The 25,255-nt window shown below is 36.7% G+C and overlaps 1 protein-coding gene across 4 annotated transcripts in view; it reads right to left on the bottom strand.

The window, feature by feature from the left end:
* Positions 1-2,441: 2,441 nt before the first annotated feature.
* Positions 2,442-25,255, bottom strand: part of SMARCA2 (SWI/SNF related, matrix associated, actin dependent regulator of chromatin, subfamily a, member 2) — a 103,864-nt gene continuing 81,050 nt past the window's right edge. For all 4 annotated transcript variants that reach the window (XM_042825555.1, XM_042825556.1, XM_042825558.1 and 1 more), the window contains exons 29-34: positions 21,027-21,244; positions 10,411-10,516; positions 9,350-9,451; positions 5,326-5,458; positions 3,307-3,449; positions 2,442-2,697 (exon numbers count right to left, since the gene is read on the bottom strand). In XM_042825555.1, the coding sequence (XP_042681489.1) occupies positions 2,662-2,697; positions 3,307-3,449; positions 5,326-5,458; positions 9,350-9,451; positions 10,411-10,516; positions 21,027-21,244 (738 nt within the window). In that variant the 3' untranslated portion in view covers positions 2,442-2,661. The remainder of the gene's footprint in view (positions 2,698-3,306; positions 3,450-5,325; positions 5,459-9,349; positions 9,452-10,410; positions 10,517-21,026; positions 21,245-25,255) is intronic.

Consider the following 25,255-nt stretch of genomic DNA (forward strand, 5'->3'; position numbering starts at 1 on the left):
TTGCAGTCTATGCCAGTGCTCTGTCACTTGCACAGTAAAAAGTGTTTTTTGATGTTCAGACAGAAACGTTTCCGTTCTGGTTTGCACCCACTGCCTCTTGTCCTCACACTGAGCCCCACTGAAAAGAGCTCGGATCCATCCTCATTGCAGTCTTCCTTCAGGTACTGATTCACACTGATAAGGCCATCCCGAGCCTTTTCCTTCTACTTCTGAGCCTTACTTCTCAGCTCTCTCAGCCTCCTCCTTTCCACATCAGATACTCCAGTCCCTTAGCCATCTTATTTGTGTTTTTCTGGATTGGCTCCAACATGTCCAGGTTTCTCCAGAACTAAAGAGAACAGAACTGGACCTATGTCTGTCATCTGAGGTCTCACCAGAGCAGAGCAAAAGGAAGATAGCCTGCCTTGACCTGTTGGCAACATTTCTATTGCATCCGAGGACACTGTTAAACTTCTTTGCCACAAGGGCACACTGCTGACTAGAAATGTTCAACTTGGCATCCTTCAGGAATCCCAGGACCTTTTCTTCAAGCCGCTCCAGCTACTTCTACGCACGGATGGAATCAACATGTCTCTCTGAGATCAACGTATTTCTCTGTGAAAGACAGTATCTCCCACTGAGATAGGGCATATGCAGAGTGTCTTTGGCAAAAAGCTATTTTGGAAAAGATTCCTTTTTCAGTGTGACCAAGCTCTGTCAACTAACAGTTGCCTTATATTAAGACACTGCATAGAAAACTCTAGGTTCACAGGTCATGAAAGCGTATGCCTAAGTAAATGCTCCACAAAACTTCAAATCTTGTTTGCAAGTACACATAATGTAAATTACAGTACCTATCTCTGCAGTGAAAGAAAAATAAGCATGAGAGAAAGCTTTCATTTCTATTGTTATTGCTCAAGGTGGATTTCTGACCAAGCAAAAGAATCTTGAAATTGCTAAGGCTCTTTGGAGGTAACAAATTCTCTCACTGTGGGGCTAATAGACACAAACGAGTACCAGACAAAAATCACTGTTCAACTAAGCTAGAGGAAAACAGTGGAAGTAGTCAATACATAGCAGAGCAGCATAAAGATATGTAATGTAGACACTCGCTGAAAAACTGTTCAGGCAACAAAGAAAGTTTCTGTTTGCACATGAAATTGTAGGCTTGCATATTTTTTATTGAATGTATGTCAAATTCAAGAAGTTTTGATTTCCACACAGAGTAGATAATTAACTGTAGATACTATGTAGTTCAAGCACTTTCACTACCACGTCTTAGTACCTCACAACCTTTATACCCCAGGGGAATACTTAAATAAACTGATTTATAGATGGGCTGACTGCATAAATGTCTGCCTCTGTAACTGATTGTTTTCATGCCCACTGACGCCTGTGGGCATACACTTTCTGAAATAAAAAGAAAACATTTAATTTATTGCTTAATTGCTTGAATTGTAATTAGGTAATGAATTACAATTCAATTAACATTTCACTACTTTAGCTTTATTTTTATTTTGGTATGCATCAAATGCTTTGTCTCTGTGGACAATTCCATAGTATCAGAATGAGTTTTCAATTTAACATGTTCAGGAGAGGCCACATTGGACCTCTCTACAGGCAACCCTCCTGCACTCTCATCCCTACTATAGGAAGGCTTTTGTGGAACTCATTAGCACACGGCTGTATCTATTGAGCAAGATTATCTCTTTATTAAGAAAGCACCAACACCGTGGTCTTCAAAATTACTGGAATTTTATTTGCCTCAGGCTTATGACTTGCAACCAAAGACATTGTGCAAAGAAAGCAAAGATTAAGTACACTTTAGGGAAAAGGTGATAATCCACATTGGTAACATAGAAGATCAGTCTGATGAAAGAAGCCATCCATTACACTATATAGATTGCAATATTCAATAGCATTTTTCAACCCAACTTTTTTAATCAAGGAGAAAAAAGTTAAGCAAAGTTTACAGTAGACATAAATTTGATACAATTCAAAAAGCATTTTTCTGAAGATCATCAAGCATAAGTGGAAAAACATAAATGGGACGAAATGGATGAAGGCTAACTACTGTACAAATATAAGCTATTAAACAAAGTTGCATATATGTACCACAGTGTAAAAAAAAAAAAAAAAAAAAAAAAGAAACACAATACAGAAGAAATAAAAACCTCAAAAACTGCCTGATGAACAATAAAATAACCAGTGACTTTTAACGGCTTCTCCTGGTTATCAATGCTACAAAAGACTTTTTTTTTGTCTTTCTGATGCCACTTAAAAACTTCTTATCAAATGATAAAACCAGGCAAAACCAAACCATTAACAAGCTAAACCCAGCCCATAGAAATATACTACTAACCCACATTTTCCATCAAAAGCTTTTTTTTGTTGTTTTTTTGTTGTTTTTTTTGTTTTTTTTTTTTTTTTTTTTTTTTTTTTTTAAAATTTTTTTTCGCTTTTTTTAAAAAATTTTTTTTTTTTTTTTTTTTTTTTTTTTTTTTTTTTTACACCATGATATCATATGTTTGTCTGGCACTATCCTAAAGCTAATTTATAGAGAAGAGAATACAGAAACAACCCAATGTCTATTTGACAAAATGAATTCACTGGGCATAAAATAGGAGAAGGGAGAAGAGAAGGGGAAGGGGTCAGTTCTGCCAAGAAAATAAACCCTATGGATCACTCATCATCACTTCCGCTTGCTTCCGACTGGTCCTAGAGGTAAGAGACACAAGACAAGTCAGAAATTCTTTGCCAGCTATTCTGTGGAATTTGTTAAAGAAGAAAAAAAGAAAGAAAAGGGAAGAAAGATGACAAATAAATTGACACATCAAAGTAGACTTAAGAAATACAGTTATCTAATATTTCTCTTTCAAGACAGTTGCTGCAGACTTCCTTAGAGAGGAAAAGACACCAAGTAAGGAAAGATCAAGTACTTCTACCTATCCAGATGTTTAATAACAACTGGGAAGAGTTCGTTTTTCATTTGTTGTATTTATAGAAGCAACTCTAGTACCAAAAAAAAATCAAGCTAAGAATTTTTCATTTGGGGATGAAAGCAAACAATTCACAAGGTTTAAGGTTCTAAGAAGGTAGGAACAGCTCCAAGAAATAAGCTCCAGACTTCTTGTCTTTCAGCACTGGGACCAGATCTCCTAAACACACCCAGACACAGTTAATACCCTTGCCAAATCCTCTTAAGATGATGAATACAGATTAAATATGTGCTTAAGCATGAATAAGTGGGAATTCTGACAGCAAGCAGGACAGGGTAGAGACGCAATCACTTTAACCACTTCCACAGTCTCAGTGAACAAAACTTACATTTTCATCTTGATCCTCATCACTATCATCATCACTCACAACAGGTTTGGCTTTTGCTCGGCTTTGCCTCTTCTTGCCCTTTCCTTTCTCCCGACTTTTTTCATCCTTTTTAGTCAGCTTGATTTTGACTTTCACAGATTTTGCTGCAGAAAATGTAACGTGTACATGAGTGTGAATAAAACAAACTGCTGAAGATCACCTATCAACTTCTAAATGCTGTCTCTGTTTTTAGGAATTTTCACCTGGTGGCAGCAAAAGATACTCCCCCTGTTCTTTGTCTGGACCATGGAACCATTAACCAGAATACTTGCTTTTACTTTTCTACTTCTTGATTGTTGCAGCAATATTGTATTAAGCTATGGAGTGTAACTTAACCATTATACCTCTTCTTTTTCATGTTCAGCAGGTAGTACCTGGTTCTATAAGAAGATGCAAACCTAAAAACACTTCCTTACCTCTATATAGACAAGTTTATTCTTTGTACAAGCAGAAAATTGTGTCATTTTAAAACTACAGGAATGCTAAATGGAGCTAACTGGCAAACCTGGAACAAACACCTTTCAGAAGAACATATGAAGTGCTTGATTTCCAAATGAACTTCTGAAACAGTATGTTCTACAGAGCTACTTGTTTTTCTAAGAACAGTTCAGGGCAAACTTCTAATGTTTCTGTAACCATACAGAAGGGGCAGCTGAAGAGTACAGATACTGTGTGGCACAAAGTGGAATGAACAGATGCCTCCATTTCTACTATATTACATTTCTGAATCTGCAGGAACATCAAGTATGGTGATTATGCCTCCACCAAAGAAACACAAATCAACAAGGAGAACTGAAAGGCTGTATGGAGAAAGGTCTTTTGTATGGTCAATCCTTGCTCCATTTTGGCCATCAGTATGCTAGGACGCTTGTAATACATTAGTTAATTGGTGGAACAGCATACAGGCACCAGATTAGATTTCGAAATGGAAAAGACAAATAATTTCAACCAAGGGAGAACATACTGGCAGAATATTTCAACAGGGGTTTAGAAGTCACTCTCCTTCTTGGAATACATGCTCCAGATTTTCCTGCATCGCGCGCTGAATACCTGCTGAACTTTCTGTCCAGCTCTGTCCTATCCCATAACTTGGCTCTTAGAAGAATGGGTGTCACCTCCTGCTTCTGAAGCAATCTGAGTTTCAATTTGTCCTTGTCCCACTGAAGAATACTTGCACTATCATTTTAACTAGGTGATGAATTTCATGTTGCATCATGCCTGAAAGTCTGATGACTCATGGATCAAAACTATACTTGGCCTTTCTAGTACTTTTACTTGCAAACAGTGTGAATAGGACAAAATGGGTTTATCAACAGTCATAGCCAGTCACAGAATCACAGAATCACAGAATCACCCGGGTTGGAAGGGACCTCAAGGATCATGTAGTTCCAACCCCCCTGCCTAGCAGGGCCACCAAACACACACATTCAGATCAGGTTGCCCAGGACCCCGTCCAACCTGGCCTTAAACACATCCAAGGACGGGGCATCCACAACCTCCCTGGGCAGCCCGTTCCAGGGCCTAACCACTCTCCTTGTATAGAACTTCCCCCTAACATCCAACCTAAATCTTCCCTCCTTCAACTTCGATCCATTTCCCCTAGTCCTGCTGTTGTCAGCCCTTTTGAAGAGTTTACTCCTGTCCTGGGTGTAGGTTCCCTTCAGGTATTGATAGGCTGCAATGAGGTCACCCCGCAGCCTTCTCCAGGCTGAACAAGCCCAATCCCTCAGCCTGTCCTCATAGGGGAGGTGCTCCAGCCCCCTGATCATCTTAGTCGCCCTCCATTCCCACATAACTCTTCTGTTGTTTGAAAGTACTAAACTCTTAGAAATAGACAGCCAGAAGAAAAATAAAAAAAAGACAAGTGGAATGCAGTAAACTTGGTAAGAAGTTATCTTCCTCCACAGAAAACTCAATCTAACAGCAGAAATCAGAACAACTAATAACCCCCCACATTTTCCTTGTTTAGACGGGACTCACATTCTGACTCTGACTCCTCTTCATCATCATCATCTTCATCATCATTGCTTTCATCCTCACTTTCTTCTTCTTTGGCAATCTTCTGTCGAGCACTTTTGAACACGGACTGAAGAACAATGGAATCCTCATAGATCTACAATGTGAATACAAACCTAAGTCAGAGCTGTAAAATCAAGCAGCATGAAAGGAAATCATACTGCACACCTTTATTTCTGTTGGAAACCTATGGACTATATGGTCTTTTAAAATTATAAGTAACAGTTGATGTTGCATGAATTTTACAAGAAATATCAACACTGACTTTTTATTTTCTGAATAAAAAAAGTTGTCAATAAAGATGAATAAATTTGTCACAAAAAGAGTGTCTTAAAATATCTTGTTTTAAATGTCCAATTGTTTGTCCAATTAAATGCTTTCCTTTATTGTTTCTATTACCACAAGGGCTTTTTCACATTTTCATTACATTTTAAGTGTTGAAAACCTCCCAACATGACAACCTTCAGCAGTAAGCACCTCAATTATAAAACTGGATTAAAGTACAGTATTTACAGCAACAAATGACTAGCTTTTATGTTAGTTATCATTAGCTTCTCCAAAAGCCCAAACCAGCTGCAAAGAAATTTATTTATCCCTAGCATCCCATCCTTTTTTGCAGATCTCAAAAGGCTGGAAAATCAGTGCCTGTCCCAAACTTAACATATTTCCTTAAACACAGGCTAACTTGCTGAGCACTTCTGTCATACCAGATTTTCACTTCAACATCAAGCATCTATATACGAGAAGGCCACACCTGGCTTTTAATGCATTTCTCAGATTAACATAACAGAGATATCATAGTCTCCCTAAATAACTAGGACTTCAGAATCATCCTAACATAGGAGCTTGTCTATTTTGCTTTTCAAGAAGACAAAGCACTGGATAATTAAGAATAGTTATATATGCAATAGTAAAGGGTCACAAACTGTATTTGATTTCCTCATCCTCACTTTCTCCTTCAGCTAAACAAAATATTTTCTTGTATAAAGGAACACTGTCTATTTGTGAGAAAAATGGGAAGATTTTTGGCTGTCATTATACAAGCTGCGCATTAAAACTGATAAAACCACTCTCATACTTTGCAGGTTCAGAAAGAATTAGAAAAACTTGGTTCAGAATACTTCATATGAAATACACAATCTTTTTTTACAGTTTATTTCCAAGTACCTTTCATAAAAAGTGACTTTCAGTGCAGTTAGTACCCTGTTTCCTATTCCATAAATACTCCAGTGACTTTTGTTAGGAGATGTTAAGATGGCTTGTAAATATGGGCCAAGTGTTACCTGACACCCAAGATACATAATGATGATGATTGTTTTGTAATGGCTCTTCTTTTCCTTTTGTCTTGTGCCACTACTGGGATTTTAGATCCCAGAGTGTTTTTTTTCCTCCAAGAGTAATCATTACCGACACTCTCTTACACCTAAAATTTTTAAAGTTTCCGGCCCCTAGAAGACTCTGAATTTCTCTTGAACATATTTCCTTTTCTTTCCCATAGGCCCAGCATATTGTTCTTAGGGTTGCCTTTCAATAGCCTTGCAATCTTTTCTTAGAGAAAACACATTTCTAAGACAACAAGAATTAAAGAAGAGCACAAGATGGTATTTTGAACTCCAGCCATTACATATTTTAAGATCTCACTGTGATCTAGACTTTTTAACAGAATGTCATAGAAAAAATAAAGGGGTTTTAAAAAAAGATTATCTTTCTAAATACAGAATTCTTTGTAGATGCTCACTGGCTATTATGACTCAGGAAAGATTTAGAGCTTCATTCAGAAAATAGAAAGTTTTCTTACTTTGACAATAAAACTGATTCCAATAAGAATCATAAATGGAACAGCAATAACAGCAGAACTTCCTTCAAAATGAGAAAAACAGTGACAAAGAAACTTAAAATACCGCAAATTTTTATGACAAATTTTTTTCTGTTTCAAAAGACATGCATTGTTTTAACTTCTTACATGTCTGTTTTTCATTTGACCCTTACAATGTTAAAAACTTTTGAAACTGCTGAGGTTTCACTGAGCACAAAAGCCTCAAAAAACAAGTCTGTCTGTCTCTGAAAACCTCTCCTAAGATTTTGGCTCAAATGGAACTCTTTGGCTTCAAGGAAAAGAAATATGCACTAACACTAGCAAAACAAACATGCAGAATTTCACTTGATGTTGCTGTGTACCTGAACAGCTCTGTTTAAAGTAGCCTTTTTGTTTTGGGTGTGCGCACAATAATCCAGTTTACTCGAGTAAACTGGTACGTCACAGCAAAGGTAGAACTAAACTATCACAACAAATATAAGGACCTTAAAAACTGGAGGACCACTGGAAAAATGTCCCACAATTCACTAGAAATAAAAAGTAAGTTACAGGAATATAGCACAGAAACTTAAACAAACAAAACAAATCAACAACAGCAACAACCAAAACTTAGACACAGATTGTTTAGGATTTATACAATAAAAAAGTAATTAATTCTGGTAATTAATATTTGTATGCTAGCATGGAGAAAAACTCTGAAGCTGGTTGAACTATTTCCAAACAGAGTAACAACATCTTGAATGCTTATACTCATTCAAGAGTGTTCCTGTCAAATCTATCACTCCACATAACAAGAGACCAGTTCCAGATTAGCAACTCATGCCATTCTCATCAGCATAATTATTTTTTTCACATAGCTACTGATTTTTACTTTTCCCTTTTTAACTACTGTCATGCTCCCCCTCCAACAATTTTAGTGGTACTTCTTGGGTAGGTTTATCTTTGTTTTTTTAATTCACAGCTAGTTTACTGCTACTTGACTAAGTAGCAAACTGGTAATTTACTTTTGGACATTTAGTAAAGGCTCTCTTCCACAATTTGAGTCATCACTATTTCTATTAAAATAATTTTAGTAGATATGTTTACAGGCTGTTTCTGTATAATTTAACATAGTGAAAATATCACACGTGTATATGACACAGAAAGCATTTTCTGTCTCTATGTAAGAAAAATAAATACAAAATGACCAGTTGTATTCATCAATCCTGTATCTAATTGCATGTTTCAATGTTGCATCTCAGTTTTTCACATACATTCACCTGTTTAGCAAAGGGTTATCAATAGCATATAGTTATTCAGATGATGCATTAATACTGGCCACACGAAACCTCCAGCTAAATTTACCTAGGCTTCCTGAAAGGAATTTTTTTTTTTTCTCTTTCAGATTATTGAACTGGTTTTCAGGTCCTTTCTTCAATTTAATACTGTATTTGTAGCACACAATTTAGACTCCTCTGCAAAAATATGTATCTTATGCTACATTTCACTACGTCGTGTGACAATTTTCCCATTTTGTAGTCTCTCATTTTGCATCAGCGTCCTTTGTTCCTATTTTACAAGACTGAGCACAATCGTACCTTGCACAATTGTACCTTTATAACATTTGAGGTTAGAGATTTTGCTTTGTAAACTTCTGAGACTCAACTGGAATTAATTATTACTAAGTTTCAAAACGGATATAGATCTTTCAAAGAAAGATCAGTCTGACGGTAAAGAGAATATAAAATCTCATACACAAACTTCACATCTGGATCTTGAATTTCTATCTTGCAGTAGCAGAGTTGGAGAGTTCACTGCTAAGTACTTCCTCTACAACTGGAATTAGCTATACAATTCTACCTGCTCCTTCTGCCATTCAATCTGGCAGCACAAACCAATGTATAACTACATAAACAGGGATCCAGCAGAGATTCCAATGTTCCTACAATAGCTGGGAACTACAGGACAGATCAAAACAAGCTGATCTCAGAACTTGACTCAAAACCAAATTCTCTGCATGCTCCCACTTCAGCTGTGACCAGAGAGCTTTGGGTAATTCTAACAATCTGTCATTTTCCTCCACTTAAAATAAGAATTAAAATACAGCATTTATAGGCGTAGTATAATAATCAGTTAAGAACTAAAAGTACCAGGAAGGGAAAATCTGTATGCGTAATATTAGTTTGGTCAGACCTGTGATCCCTCCAGATTGAATGTCTGAGCATTATGACACAGCAACATGACATCCTTCTCCAAATCCCCAAGACTCCGGTATTTATGGTTGCGAATCCTTTCCTGTTGCATTTGTTGAGGAAAACGAGAAGAACGGAGAGGCAGTGATGCAGGAAAAAAAAACAACAAACAAACAAACAAACAAACAAACAAAACCAGTAGATATAGAATTAATCTTTGAAAAAACATTATTTTTAAAAATTCTACTTAAGCATCAAAACAGGGGCCTATTTAAAAGAAAGAAAGGAACAATAAAACGTATCATTAATGTAATACTAAAAAAATCACAATTGGGTAATAGGTATAAAGAACATGCAATTGCTGTGTAGAGTGGAAGGGCCAAAAGCTACAAATTTGAGTTCTTCTGGTAAAAGAAATTTCAATTTCTTCTCTTCTGCATGGACATACAATATGCTACAATATGAACAGCATTACAGTTGCATCATCTAGTGTGCAACAAGTTGCCTAAAACCCACCTGACAAACTGCTTGGATGTTAGTTTAGGGATTACTATATTCTTCTACAAGAGTTTTCAAGATAAAGATTTCTTTATATGGCTCTTTATTGGTTCTTTACAAAAACCAGACTGAGATGCCCACTAGAACAGGTTGCCCAAGGAGGTTGTGGATGCCCCATCCCTAGAGGCATTCAAGGCCAGGCTGGATGTGGCTCTGAGCAGCCTGGTCTGGTGGTTGGTGACCCTGCACATAGCAGGGGGTTTGAAGCTTGATGGTCATTATGGTTCTTTTAAACCCAGGCCATTTTTTGATTCTATGGTTCTACATCATCTCTGAAAGTGTCATTCATGTAACTGCTGCATTCTTATTTAACTTTGAAATTAAGGTAATATGCTGTGATACAAAAGAAATAAAATTCATAACAAGAGATGTGATAACGTTTAACATCCAAAACACAGAGGTAGATTCAATATGCATATTGCGGTCATTTATATACTGACTTCATACTCATCAGTGTCTAACAAAAAGAAATATAAGAATCTCCACTTCCAAAAATGTTCTTACCTTAATTTTTTTGAAATCCACTGGTTTCCTAATCAATTCATAATATTCTGGTAGTTCTTTTCTCGATGGGAGCTGAATGAAGACTTCACTTAGCTGCCGTCCAGAGCTGTTGAAGAAAACAAACCCAAACACAAAGCCAAGAATTATTACAACTTCCTCACACACACAGGTCATACAATCAAATCATTGAAAAACAGATTAACAAACAACAACAACAAAAATACAACCCCAACCCCTCTTCTTTCAAAGAACTAGAAAGTGATCTCTTAATTATTTTAATCTCATTATTATTTTAATAAATTGATACAGATAATTGATTTACAATTTAATACAAATCTTTCTGCTCTGTCCTAAAATATCACCACCATTAGAGGATCAGAAGCGTCATGGAACTTCATGAAAGCAGGATCAGGACTTTAATAGGAATACTGTAGTGCTTTGACAAGTGCAGTCTTACCCTTTTCTAACCTTTTTTTCGTAATTCCTAGCATGCCCCCCTCCTGTCACTCTAAGTTTATGTTCCTCAGTCATTTTATAGTTGCTTTCATATCTCCTGGTCACACTGCACCATTTGTTCATGTTGACTTTGATTATACCAGACACTGATTGCCATCAGAACAACTAGATACATTATTAACTTCCATTAATGAGTGTTAGGATCCTGGAAAGATCATTCTGACGGTACTGAAAATCCTTACTGTGATTTGTACTTCTTCAATTATCTGAAATAATGTGATAGGTTATTTACAATCATCTGTTTCTCCAGGACCATGTCATATTATTTGAAGGTGTCCAGAACTACTAAAGTTTGCAGACTTACCATTGTTAACCCTCTGGTTTGTTTATTTATTTATTAAAATTTTCCCACATGTAGCTCTTCAGCTACTTATATATGTATATATATACAATAGATGACTGCAAGATATTTGGAGATTAAAGGTATTGATGGCACTTACAAGTGTAAGGTTGTGTTTGTTTGTTTTTTTCTTTTTGAATCTCACATCAAAATAGTGGAAAAAAATCTCTGCTGAGAAGAACTGCAACTCATTGCACAGAGCATTCACATGCCATTTCCTGGCTCTGTTCACATACTTCTCTCTCTCACAGCCCTGTGAGAGGAGGAATTGGATGGTAACTTAACATGCAAAACATTCATAGGAATTGAGCAAGGAGAAGGCTGCTGCCTAGTCTCAGTCTCCATCTCAGCTTCAATCTCGCAGCCATCATCCATAACAGCATGGGATATTAACAGTCATGTTAAATTGATACTGGATCAAAGGTTAATTGAGGCAATTCTGCTACAGAAGATAAGGATGGTGAGAAGTACAGAACAGCTTTGTCCTTTGTGAAATTTATGAATGCCTGCTTATCACATCATTATCACATCTAATGTCTCATCTATTACTAGAATTTTTAGAGGCACAAACTTGCTTTGGGAATCTGAGAGATCAATGAATAAGAATGAACAGAACATTTCCTAAGCAGCTGTTGCTCACCTAATCCAAGATCTCCTACTGTTCTCAGAATGCTTTTGCTCATTATATACTCTGCATTAGAGAGACAATAATATTAAAGTTCTAATCATAGCTTGCTAATCAATGTCATCCAACTGATATCCTTAGGGACAACTTGCATCTGGAATACTGTTCTATGCAATGTTAACTGTATATGCCCCTACCTCATCATCATTTTTTCTGATTTGCAGCCGCAGAACCTGTTACCTTGTCTGCTTACAGTAAATGCCAGACTCCAGCCCCCTGGCTGTTTCTGAAAGATTATGGCACGTACAAAATCATACTTCTTGGTGCTGCAGCTGCACAGTGAGATAAGAAGGTGTACTGTGCCACTACATCATCAAGGTAAGAGTTAAGCCTATATACACTACACAAATACTGGTATAGACAACCTGACAGACCATTTGCACCTCACACAATACTCCAGACAGTTTACTAGCAACCTTAGCCAACAGATCACAGAACTATAGGGACCAGAATGGACCTCTGGAGATCACGTAATCCAACATTCCCAAATAAATCTAGTTCATTTGGGACTCTCTCTCTTACCGAAATACACAAAATGAAAAAATGACAACAAAATTGTCATCCCAGATTTTACCATTTCTCTCCTGACAGAAAATAACTGTGATGCTCTCAGGCCATTGTATCTTCATATCTCCTTCAGCAGTGAATTACAATAAAGAGTCAAATTCATTAATTTAATACTTCTCCTGCTGAAGTGGTAGTCATTTATACTACATTTGAAGTTACTGATCCTGTTAATGATGTTTGTGAGTAACAATGTCACATCAGATAACAGAATCTGTCTTCATCTCAGACTACTAAGAGCAATGTTTCAAGAACACACTACACAATTTATAAAATACATAGTTGCTTTCAAAACTTTATACAGTGCTGATTTGGATTTGGCATGCAAATACTGAGTTATCACTGCTGTATTTTGAACTTCAGCAGCTTCCTTCTAACAAAGACATCTATTTGAGAAGAAATAGAAAACCACCGAAGCAGATGTTGCTTCATTTCATTCATACATTTCAGAGTCTAACAATATTATTTAAGTACGAACAGCTACTAATAATATCCTAATTTTTATCAGATTCTGAAATAGATTATGTATATTTGCACTATTTAAACAGTTTCCTATAATTACACAGCCTTTTATTCAATAGCTCCAAAATTCTTCCCCCCCCCTTTCTTCATACTTGCACACACCCTTATATTGTATTGCTTGAAAAATATAACAGTAGTAAGCTGTTACACAGCAATAGTCTATTTTCAAGGTATAAATCTAGCCAACTGCAGCTTGCTCACACAGTCTATTAAACTAAGAATGCCACAGAAAACCTTCCAGCTTTTGCTTGATGTAATTAATTACTGAGAATCACTTCAGGTCATGAAAAAAAAAAAAAAAAAAAAGGAAAAAAAAACAAAAAAGGGCATGAAATATGCAACAGACAGAAAAGGAATGCATGATCTTGTCTACGCAGATCAATAACAGCTTATTCTGTTGTACCATTTTTATAAAATCTCCTCTCACAAGGACTGTTATCTTCTGCTCTTTGCCTATATTGAAAAATCATCTGACACTTTCTGACAGTCACGGTCTGTGTTAGTCGTACAAATGGAGCAAATTATTAATAATTAATCATTATTAAAGTAATGTTCAGATTTCAATCCCCATCCTCACTTTTACAATTAGAAAAAAATAACAACTTGCAGAACTACTGCATGCGCAGTAAAAAAATCACTTACAGTTGCCTGGCAACTAGCAGGATACATGCTGGAGGGAAGAAGGATCAGAATAAATTATGAGAGCTGACAGTGAAACAGCCAAGGCTGACAGCTCACTGCATCAGTCCTATGTGGTCACATGCAAATACTAAATGGTAAGCAAGCTAAAACTCATTAAGAGATATTACTAATTTTTTTAAAGATTTTTGCTTAGGAAGTATTTGTGCTCAATGTTTCCAATTTTACCTTGGAATTGTTTACAACGTGAGTGTAAGTACATACTTCCACTCATTTGGTATTATTGTTAGTAGAATTAAATGCACGAACAATTAGGCTTAATTCATGCATATCTGGTTTTGTTTCCCTTTTCCCTGGCAGTATGGGGCCAGAAGCAAGTTGCAACCCATCTATCAAACCATTTTCTGTTTAGGATTCAAAAGAGAGAGACAATTGCAAAGATGAAGATCTATGATGCCTTCATATTTCTAGCAAATCTCACACTTCTTTGTTAACACTGAAATCCAATGTAGAGTGGTTGAAACGAATGTTGACAACCAGAAACACAGTAAACAAATCACAGCTCCTGCGTGAGTGAAACTCAAAATGATGTTCGCTAAAGAAACAAACATTAAAAAAAAAAAAAAAACCCAAAAAACCAATTGTGTCTCTAAAGAATTTAAAGAAAAAAAGAATCACCTTACTATGTTCAACTTCAAAGAGTAATCCACATAGGCAGGGAGGTTATTCATTTTTGTTGGAAGTATTTAGTGATTCATCTTTTTTGAAACTGACCACAGTAATAAATGGTGGACCTGTCCCTATCATTGAAATTGAAATGAGTGCAAATAGTAACTAATATTCCTGAGATACAGATATATACTCCATAGCTTTGGCTTGACTATAAGTAAGAATTATTTCCTTTGCATGCTTGAATACTTGATTGAGTACCAGTTGGCATAATTAATTAACAGTTAAATCAGCAATGGCTAATTACATTACTCACATGTTACAATAGTTAAAAACTGCCAACCTGAGAAAACTGCTGGAAAAAGTTTGAAAGAAAAATTCATTTAATGTAAAGAGAAAAACTCTCTCTCCCAGAGCTGCGCTCTATCAAAATCAGAATACTATAGCCACCAATTTAAACATTTTATTTTTAAACAGGCAGTGATAATAATACAAGGAATCACAGAATGAAGCAGGAAATACAGGTAGGACACAACAATACCAGCCTCCAGTTTTCTTATTAAATGTGGTCAACAGCCACTCACAACAAGGTGGAAGCTTTGTGAAGCTACTAGGCACAGCATTTAAGTCCTTACTCTAGGTAAGGCTGATGAGCAGTGAAGAGTTGGATCACAAATGTAAATCACTGCCTGTAATTGACCTGAAAAGATCACGGGTCTCTTAAATATAAAGTTTCTATCTAAACAAAGGTAATGCAAAGCAGCAGGTAACACCAACAGGAACCTAAACTGTAAACTCTCATGCAAGGCAGCAGTGGACTGCAGATTTGTATGGATGCTGAAGGATTATAAGGTATGAAGTATCATTCTTTTTTTCCCGCTTAACTGCAACAATCATTAAAGTAAGCAACCTTCACAGCTTGTCTTCCTCTACAATAATAATTAAAACAAACAAACAAAAAAACAAACAAAAAAACCTCCAAAGGAAGAAAAACATATTTTTTGGAGGTAAGCATTCATGTGCATGATGCAAAGCTCAAGCATGTGGTATGCAAATTCCTTAGTCAGAAAACAAATAAACCTCTCTCTCCAGTAAAACTGTTCTTCCCTTCAAAAGCCTAAAGAATTTCAACTGGACTACCACATTAACTCTGCTTTCCAAAAATACAGCATGAATGTTACACGTTATTCTCTATATTATGCAATCCTATCGGCATTCCTAATTTAGAGGGAAGAGAAGACAAATCAATATCATCAAAACTAGAAATGAGTGACAGTAATCCGGGTTGATGCACTCTCTTTTAAACAGGTGATTTATACAGCAAGATTAAAATGACGTACCGAAGGTGTAAAGGCATCCAAATACTATTGGAAGTCAAGAAGTAATTTCAACAACATATCAAATTAAAATATACTGAAATTTATTACATACAGAGCCTGTAAAGGAAATGTGTCCATTTTACACTGGAAGATCAGAATCAATGTGCTTTCAGGTCCTTGAATCTAAGACCCTACTAATAAGCAATCATATGAATTTTTTTAATCAAGGAATAAATCCTAAATCTAGATTGCTATTTTTGCTTCTCTATTCCCTACAGAAGGATGTTACAAAACTCTTTTTAGTTACTAACTTGAATGCATTCTTGACTGTTTACATTCACGTAACCTTGTGATCACCATTTTGTATTCTACTTATTTCCACATTCTCCCAGTGTTCATGCTTTCTTTGTTTCTCTGGTGAATTTACTGAAAGCAATCATCATCTCCTCTCAGACTGTGCTGCATGAGGATAAATAAAAATCCCTGTTTCCTCTTGCAACACTCTCTCATGCTAGTTATCACTACAGTAGCTATTTACACTAGTTAAAGTATAAACTAATCTTCCTTATTCAATGAACGTATTCCTTAAGTAACATTAACTCTATCACATATAATGATATCTGTATTTCCCTACTGGCAATACTGTTCTCTGAGCTAAATGCTGGAGTTCTTCTAATATTTCACTGCCTTGTAATTTTCCTATCTACATTCTCTCTATCCCCTTAAACTATCCCTTTGTCTTCTCAACCAATATCACTATCCTTAATGAGAGCTAAATAAGCATTCATTTAGTTCTGCAGGCCACAGAGCATCTGTCCTATGAAGAAAGGATGAGGGACCTGGGAGTGTTTAGCTTGGAGAAGGCTCTGGGGAGATCATACTACACCCCTACAGTACTTGAGCCGAGTTTATAAGGAGCAGGCTGATAGTGACAGGTCAAGAGGAAATGACTTGAAACTAAAAGAGGAGGATTTAGATATTAGAGGGAAATTCTTTACTTGGACAGTGGTAAGGCATTGGACCAGAGACACTGTGGATGTCCCATCCCTGGAGGCACCCAAAGCCAAGTTGGATGGGGCCCTGGGCAGCTTGATCTAGTGGGTTGGCAATGATGCCATGGCACAGGACTGGAATTGGATGGGCTTTGAGGTACCTTCCAGCCTAAGCCAGTCAATGATTTATTTACTGTGTCATCCTCACTGCACACTACATCTTTCCTTATTCCTTTTTTATTAATATAAATCAAGAAATATTTTCCAGAATGTTCAATACTTCCTGCAAGCTTTAACTTACTTCTGGGAATTCTCACTTCTTTTTCTCAAAAAGACAATTCTGAAACAGTTTCAGATTTCTTCACCATTTTTTTTTTCTAGAAACAGCCTTTATTCTTCTCTTTCATCTAGCTAAAGCATCAACATTTTCCCAGAAGACTATCCTTCATTTTAATATTAACATTTCACAATACTTCCACCTTAGCAAATTCAGATCTCATTCACATTAAAACCTCAGTTAACTGAGCTGTTTTCCTTAATTTATCAAACCCTACTCTTTCCTCCATCTGTCCATTTAATTTAGAATGAAGAAACCAGATTACTTAATCCAAAATTACTCTCCACAGCTGTATTCCATCTGAGTAGATGCTGCAAAAAGTTGGAAAATCTAGAGTAAGAAAAGATAACATTTTTAAGATCAATCTTAAAAATCTTTTTTCTCTGTCATAGCCTTACTTAGAACATTCTTCCCAGATGTTAAGGGATTCTGACCATCTTTCTATATTGTTTTTCCTCCGCTGAAGATTTATTCTCCAGTCTAAACCATTACAGATGAAATTTAGACTAACTATATGTAGGTTTCACTTATAATAGAGAACACTGCTCTGCATCCGTAGTTCTGCTCTGCTACAGCTGGTAACATATTTTATCCTTTGATATTCGAAGCTGAGTAATAGAGCATACGTAAAATTTAAGAATGTAACACTGATTTCAACACACATTTTTACTTCTCCACAGCACTTACTTCACAGTTTTGTAAATTCAGTTATGACTGTTTGTTTCAGCAGTACTAAGATAAATGCTTATCAACACAAAGAAGAGCCTGAAGAACATCATCCAATAGTGTGATCCAAAGCACAGCTGCCTGAAAGATGTAGCAGCATGAATTTGACAAAGAGCTCAACAGTTCTCTCTACAAAGTATCCAAACAGAGCCAAAGATTGTAACAGTGCATAAGAATTCATTTTGTCCGTCTTTACCACTTGCTTTATTAAATGGGATATACCTCCACGAGGATGTGACCTCAATGCTAACTTTCATGGCTTGCATAGAGTTCTTTAAAAGGGTTTTACAACTAGTTAGATATCTACTTCTGAATTTTGTTTTCAAAAGAATCATATGCTGCATTCTCTACTCCAAATACTTGTTTTAAATGCTGCTAATTTGCGCAATCTCTCTTTGACCTTATTTTAATAACTGCAGCTTGTAGTGCTGGTTAGTAAAGCTTAGATCCCTCAAAATGGATGGGGCTTTGAGGATCGTGGTCTAGTGGGAGGTGTCCCTGCCTACAGCAGGGGGACTGGAACTAGGTGATCTTAAAGGTGCCTTCCAATCCAAACCATTCAATGATTCTATTATTATTGTTGGTATTATAGCTTTTAGCTCTCCTAGACATTGACAACCCATTCTATTTTGTTTCAAACTTCTAGAGTAAGCAAGGAAAACAGTATACTTCTCACCAAATGGCTATAACAGAACTCAAGGACGGGATAACAATTAAGAAACTATTTGGAGATTCCTTCTTCACCTTAACATTAACCAGAACCTCCACACATACACGCGTGTGCGCGCACACACACACACACACACAAAATCAGTCAACTAAAACCCTATATATGTGTGAGCTCTTCTCAAATGTAGAGAAACATGCAGGGAAGCTTTTTTAAATTCTGTCAGACTACAGCTCCATATACATTTTAAAGCTGCAAACGATTCTGTCTTGCAGAATTGAAAGACAAGCTCCGAGGACAGTGACTGGCATGCCTTTTCTCTTCAAGCAGCACAGCTACTTGTATGGCAGAAATCAGATACAAACTTCCTGGGGAAGAAGAAACAGGCACAGTTTTTTATTTACCCACAGTTTTTATTTACCCAGTAACTATCAGTTACTATCAGTAACCATCCCCGCTATACAGGAGGCCCGTGGAAGTAACATGCTTGCTACTTTTGAATTGAGAGGTAGAAGCTCCCATCAGAAGCAGGTTAGCTAGGAAAAAGCTCCAGGATGGGGAGCCAAACTATGAGAAATCCTTTGTTATTATTCCCTGATCACTAGTCCTGAAATTTAAACACTTTTTCAGCTTTTCTGTTAGAAAGTCACAGCAAGATCATAGACACACAGAATGGTCTGGGTTGGAAGGGACCTTTAAGATCATCTAGTTCCAGTCCCACTGCTATAGGCAGGGTCACCTCCCCCTAGACCAGGTTGCTCAATGCCCCATCCAGCCTGGCCTTGACTGCTTCCAGGGAGGGGGCATTCACAACCTCACCTGAGCAACCTGTTTCAGTGTCTCATCAGCCTCTTCCAGTTTAAAGACATTTCCCCACATCCCTCATCCTTTTGCTGCATGCCCTTATGAAAAATCCCTCCCCAGCTTCCCTTAGGCCCCTTCAGGTACTGGAAGGCTGCTACAAGGTCCCCCCAGAGCATTCTTTTCTCCAGGCTGGTAGCCCCAACTTCCTCAGCCTATCCTCATAAGAGAGGTTCTCCAGCCCTCAGACCCTCTGGACCCCCTGCCCCCCTGCCCCCAATAGCTCCATGTCCTTGTGCTGACTGCCCCAGAACTGGACACAGTACTCCAGATGGGGACTTATGAGAAGCCAGTCATGCTTCCCTTGATTCAACCCAGGACACAGCTGGCCTTCTGGCCTGCAAGTGCACATTGCCTGCTCATTTTGAGTCTTTCATGAGATGAGTATACTAAGGATGAATATATTAAGTTTGCTGTCAGCATCGTGCTCATCCTGTTCACTGTTGTGAATCCTCTTCTGATACAACAAACTTTAACAAGTACTCTGGAAAGTCCCCAGATCACAGAACGATTCAATTCAACAGTTAATGTGCCAAAGAAATCAGGCTCTGTATCCTTCACCAGATACTATCTAAGTTAACTTTCTGCAGCCGTATCTAGAATAGAAGCTGCAAAAATGAAGAAGTGCAACTTCCCATCAAAAACTCTGAAAGTTTCCTTACATGCAAAAATTGTACTGTTACTTTGTGTGGGTCATCTAATGCAAACACTTCACAGTTGTCTCTGAATGCATTTTATATTAATTTAGCTAAGATCAGTCTTTATATGACACATCTAATTCAATGTATGGTTAAGAAAGGATACATAAATAAAAAGGCTGTACTAAGATTTGGGAAATAGAAGCAGAGTTCAAAACCACAACTTCCTGAAACAAATCTGATTCAAAGGTGCTATTAACTAACAACTTCTTAATTTTCTCCTCCTGAAGCAAAGATGATTTTCAATTTGAAAATCTGCCAAATAAAAAATCTTCAAGTCATATTTTGGTTTAGAACCACATTTCTTCCTAAGGTTAAGCAATTAATTATTTTATGATGCTGAAATGGTTTGATGACCAGGCTTCTACCTCAAATGCATACAACACATTATTCCCAGTATTTCCACATTTTTTCCTTTGGTAGATCAAGAGCTCAAAATACTGACCCTACATGTTTTGTGTAATCTAACAGGTCACGGGGAGAACTTGCCGTAACAAATCCATATTAATGGTTAATTAATTCAAATACATATTTGAAGAGATATTAATACAGGATGCACCATTCATTAAAGGAAAATCCTTCTCAAGCTGCAGATTCTGAAGTACACCTCCTAAACAGAATGACTTCATTTCTGAGTAGAACTCAATGCTTTTTTTTTTTAAATACATATTTTTATTTCAACAAGCTCTATCAGATGGGTCTTCAAAATTTAAACTCTCTACATTAAACTCTCTACATTCTATTTACACTGGAACAGGTTGCCCAAGGATGTTGTGGACGCCACATCCCTGGAGGCATTCAAGGCAAGGCTGGATGTGGCTCTGGGCAGCCTGGTCTATTGGTTGGCCACCCTGCACATGGCAGAGTGTTGAAACTAGCTGACCTTTGAGGTCTCTTTCAACACCAGCCATTCTATGATTCTATGATGCTATATGATTCTACGATTAAGGAAGACTTCCAGGATTAAGCCCTAAGAGGAACTACTTTTCAGAAAGGCTGTGTAAGCAATTCATTCTGAAGACTGAAAATAAAACTGAAGCAGGACAGGAGGGTAGGGGGAAAAGAGAGAGAAAGTGCTCACCTGTCTTTGTAGTTTATCACTGTATCAATGATGGCATTCATTTGTTTTGTCAGTTTGGGTGGGTTAGGTGATAATTTCTCTGCAGGAGGTCTGCCTCTTCTTTTCTTTGCTTTCTCTCCATCCTCCTTCCCAGAGTCCTTATCCACATTTCTTCGTCTCTTCCGCTTTTTAAGCCGCACTTCCTCTTCCATTTCTTCCAAATTGCCGTCTTCAATCGCCTGAAAGTCATGGATTCAAAAAGTACAATTTTAAAACAAAGTATGTATTGCAAAAAGAAATAACAAACTATATTTAAAAACATAAGTGCAGCCCCAAAGGATGCAGATAATGCAACTGTAAATACTCAGTTCACTTATCCGAAAAGTTTTCCTGTATAAAAAGAGTTCAACAAAAAACTGAGTTGCTGGCAAAGTGTGCTGACACACTGCACACTAATTTGATCTAAAAATCCTCCAGTCCTCTAAACGAATAAATATTTATCTGAACCTTAAATTTCACACCATGTCACAGTTTCACAGAAAATGAGGGCCTGTGGTACTGTGTCAGTAAGTATACAGGAAACAGTTGTTTGTTACAACTGGCAGTTCTTGATTATTTAGCTGTACACAAAACAGAATTTTATGTTGCTTGATTTCAAATAGGACAATCTACACTACACTCTGCTCCCAGAACCAGATCACACACAGTTCTTTGTTCACACAAACAATGCACAGCTAACTTACACATTAACAATAAGAATCAGATTCTCTTCCAAATAGTTTAAGTAACTTACAAATCATCTAAACATTAAAGCCAGCTATTAAGTACATAATTTTCTTCTACAATGGTATCTTAAGAAAAGAGCCAGAAGAACTGACGATACAGTGCTCTGCAGTAAAAAGCACTCATAACATGGGATGCAAAAAAAAAAAAAAAAGGAAAAAAAGAAGCACCACCACACAGTCACAAACAATGAACACCGGTTTCCATTACCTGGATGTTTGCTTTTAATCAGACCCAGCAGCACCATACAGGGAGATTAAGAAAAAAAATTGCTACCAAAAACAAAACAAAACAAAAAGAAAACAAAACAAAAAACCTAGGGAAAAAAGGAATCCGTTTACACAATGACTAACAGATCCATGTGATAAACCAAAAAGCTGAACTTTTCTTCCTTTGAGAAGGGCTCCCCCCCCCTTCCCACTCAAAAAAATAAAATAAAATTAAATAAAATAATAAAAAAGAAAAGAAAGAAAAAACACCTGGGTCATAAAGGAGCTGGAATTAAAAGGAAAAAAAAAGCCCAAAGAAACTTAAAACTAGTCTTTCTGATTAACGCTTTCTCAGAACGTAACTGTTGTTGATATTTGTCCCTTTTGCCTCTCAATATTGCCTGGAGTACATGCGAATGCTAATCAATCCTTTCTCGAAGCTGAAAGAGCTCTAATCATAAGGCAATTACCTTCATTTTTCCACAGCACCAAACATGGCTAATATTTATGATCATGTGAGCATAACAATCTACATGAAAAGAGTCATTACAGCCCAGACATAATTTCTTTCAATTGTATACAATGTCTCTTGAAAAACGTTTTGTGAACAAAACCTGGTGCGCAACACAGAACAACCTGGCATGTTAAAAACACCAGTGGGATTTCAAAATCTGTTTCCTATGCATTCTCCAGTGTGCAAATCCACAGAACAAACACGAACACACAGAATCCTGAGGGACAGCCTGAAACTAGGCCTTAATAATGAAAAAACAATTTATATCATGCTTCCACAGCACTCAGATAACCATTATGAAGGAGGCTTGAGATCTGATGAGTTAGGAAGAAAAAAGAATGAAAAAAAATCTGCACACAAATTCATTAATATTCATTTGGCTAAAGCAGGACACCCACTACAAACCACTGCAGCTAACGAAGATAGAGAAATTTCTCTGCATATCTTGGAAGCTAGAAATGCTAATAATAAATACAGCATGCAAGGCTGTCAACAGTTAATGTCATTGCTCTCCTTAAGCACACAGTGGTACACAGAATTACAGAGAGCACCGACTTTTGATGTGTTAAACACCTACACATGCCTGTGATGTACTTCTACTGAATCTTCAAGACAGCAATGAAAAAGGATATTTACCTTACCACTATCAGCAGGCCAGCTATCGGAAATCACAGTTAGTGGGGATAAAATTAACAAGCCAGCAAAGCAGCGAGCTGCTAGTCTCTTCATCAGCTGATCAGGAAAAAAAAGAGAGCTGGGGAAAGGCTATGTTTTCATATACAAGTAATTTTATTTTACTGAAATTTAATACTGAAAGGATTGTGGATACTCAAATCTGCTGTTTCATTCTACCTACCACAAGGCCTGAAGCCTTCCTCCTTCAGCCTGCTTTGATATTGACAACTACTTATCGTATTTTTCCCTTCATTATTCTAGCCATCCAAATTAGATTTTTAGTTGAGCAGTTATTTATTCTTGCTAGTATTTCAACTGCAATGGCCAATTTAAACAATTTCACATACGAATCTACATCTACATTCGGTTGCATGCATTTTAAAGAGATATTTATTACAGAAAATGTATTCCTACTGCTCTGCAGCGAGCAGATCAGGTTTTGGTTGCTGAAACTGATAAAATGCTCTTATAATTGACAAGAAGGTAAAAACAAACAAGTTATCATTTTGTTAACTTTGGTATAATTTGGTTGTCTTCCAGAAAATTGGCATCTGCTCAATTACAATAATCTGTGCTTTTGTCTCCTTGTTAAACGTTCTGCTCCCAAAAAATGTTACCATAGCCTCAGAGTATACAGCCATGTTATTTTATAATTATACATATAGCTCTTGCTTACAGTATACAGTAACAGTGTAACAAAAAAAAAAATCATGACAGAAGGAAAAAATAAAGATACATTTTTTTTTAAATGCTACACATTTGGCAATGAAATAAAACTTCAAAATAAAAATAAAACCCAAGGAAAATAACTCTTATGCTTCTATTTTTAAAATTAGTGACAAGCAAGTAGTAAACTAATGCATAGCATACCACAGGCCTGCAAATAAACACTAAAATTTTCTACTTACACCAATTGATTACTATAATCAGCTTTCAAAACTTACACGCACATATGTAAACTTGGATAGTTTTTCTGAACTAAAGGCTTAATTTACAATTTCTTTTGACAGCACTTGCAAACGAATTTTGAAACACAAGCAGCTCAAAAATGTTATTAATGCGACAACATTGGTTCCTAAGCAGTAAATCTACATTTTGGACATAAATTGTAGTATTTAAAACAAAACTTAAAACTTATTAGTTATGCTGCCCTAGATATGGCTTAAACCCCACAAAAATCTAGTAAGAGCAAAGGTGTTAACGATCTGTGTATGTGCTTACTCACGTGCATATACAACAAAATTTCTATTAAACTAATCCATCTGATTGAACTCCTATCTATAGGATATATATCTATATATCTATATATCTGTAGGTAGTCCTAGACTACCGTTCTAGGACAGAAGTGCCTCTGGTGAGCAGTGAGAGAGTCAAGAAAGACAGTACACAAACAAAACTTTAACAACTTCCTTCTCTTAAAGAAACAAGACAAAAGAGTACAGTAGCCTGAAGCCTTCATTTTGAAAGAAAGCCATGATGCTGTGACAATTTAATAGAGTCCAATTTTGCCAAGGATTGACACCTCTTCAAAGGCACAGAAGCAGCCACTGGAAGTGTCATGACTCATTTTAAGTCTACTACTGACAAAACTTTCCTGAATCTTATTGCTGTATTCCAGTCCACATAAACAAAACTACTTCCTTTCTCAACTGGGGCTTCAAAATTGTAAGAAAGAGTATATTGGCCATAAATTACAAAGTCAAATCTCCTTCATCTGAAATAGAAACCCACACAAACACAAAAAGTTGATTTTTTAGAAGCCAAACAGAAGTAATTGATTCTTAGTCAATATTCATATTGCTGCTTGCAATTACATTTTCTTCTTTGTAAATGAAACTATCTCAGCTATTTGGAGGTGGAAGCATTAGTAAATGTGGAGACTATGCTACAAGAGTCCCACAGAAAAGATCAAAATGAAAACAAATTTGTACCCCCATTAAAAGAATAGGGCATTAAAGAAGCAGCTGTAGCTATGCAGTTAGATTCTTGAAAACATGACACATTATTGAACACCAGTATTGAACACATTTTCAACTTATAATCACAGATCCAAGCAAACATGAAGAGCT

Source organism: Centrocercus urophasianus, unplaced genomic scaffold (genome assembly GCF_019232065.1).
Source record: "Centrocercus urophasianus isolate 14NV4802_14NV808 unplaced genomic scaffold, USGS_Curo_1.0 seq_25, whole genome shotgun sequence".
Classification (NCBI taxonomy): Eukaryota; Metazoa; Chordata; class Aves; order Galliformes; family Phasianidae; genus Centrocercus; species Centrocercus urophasianus.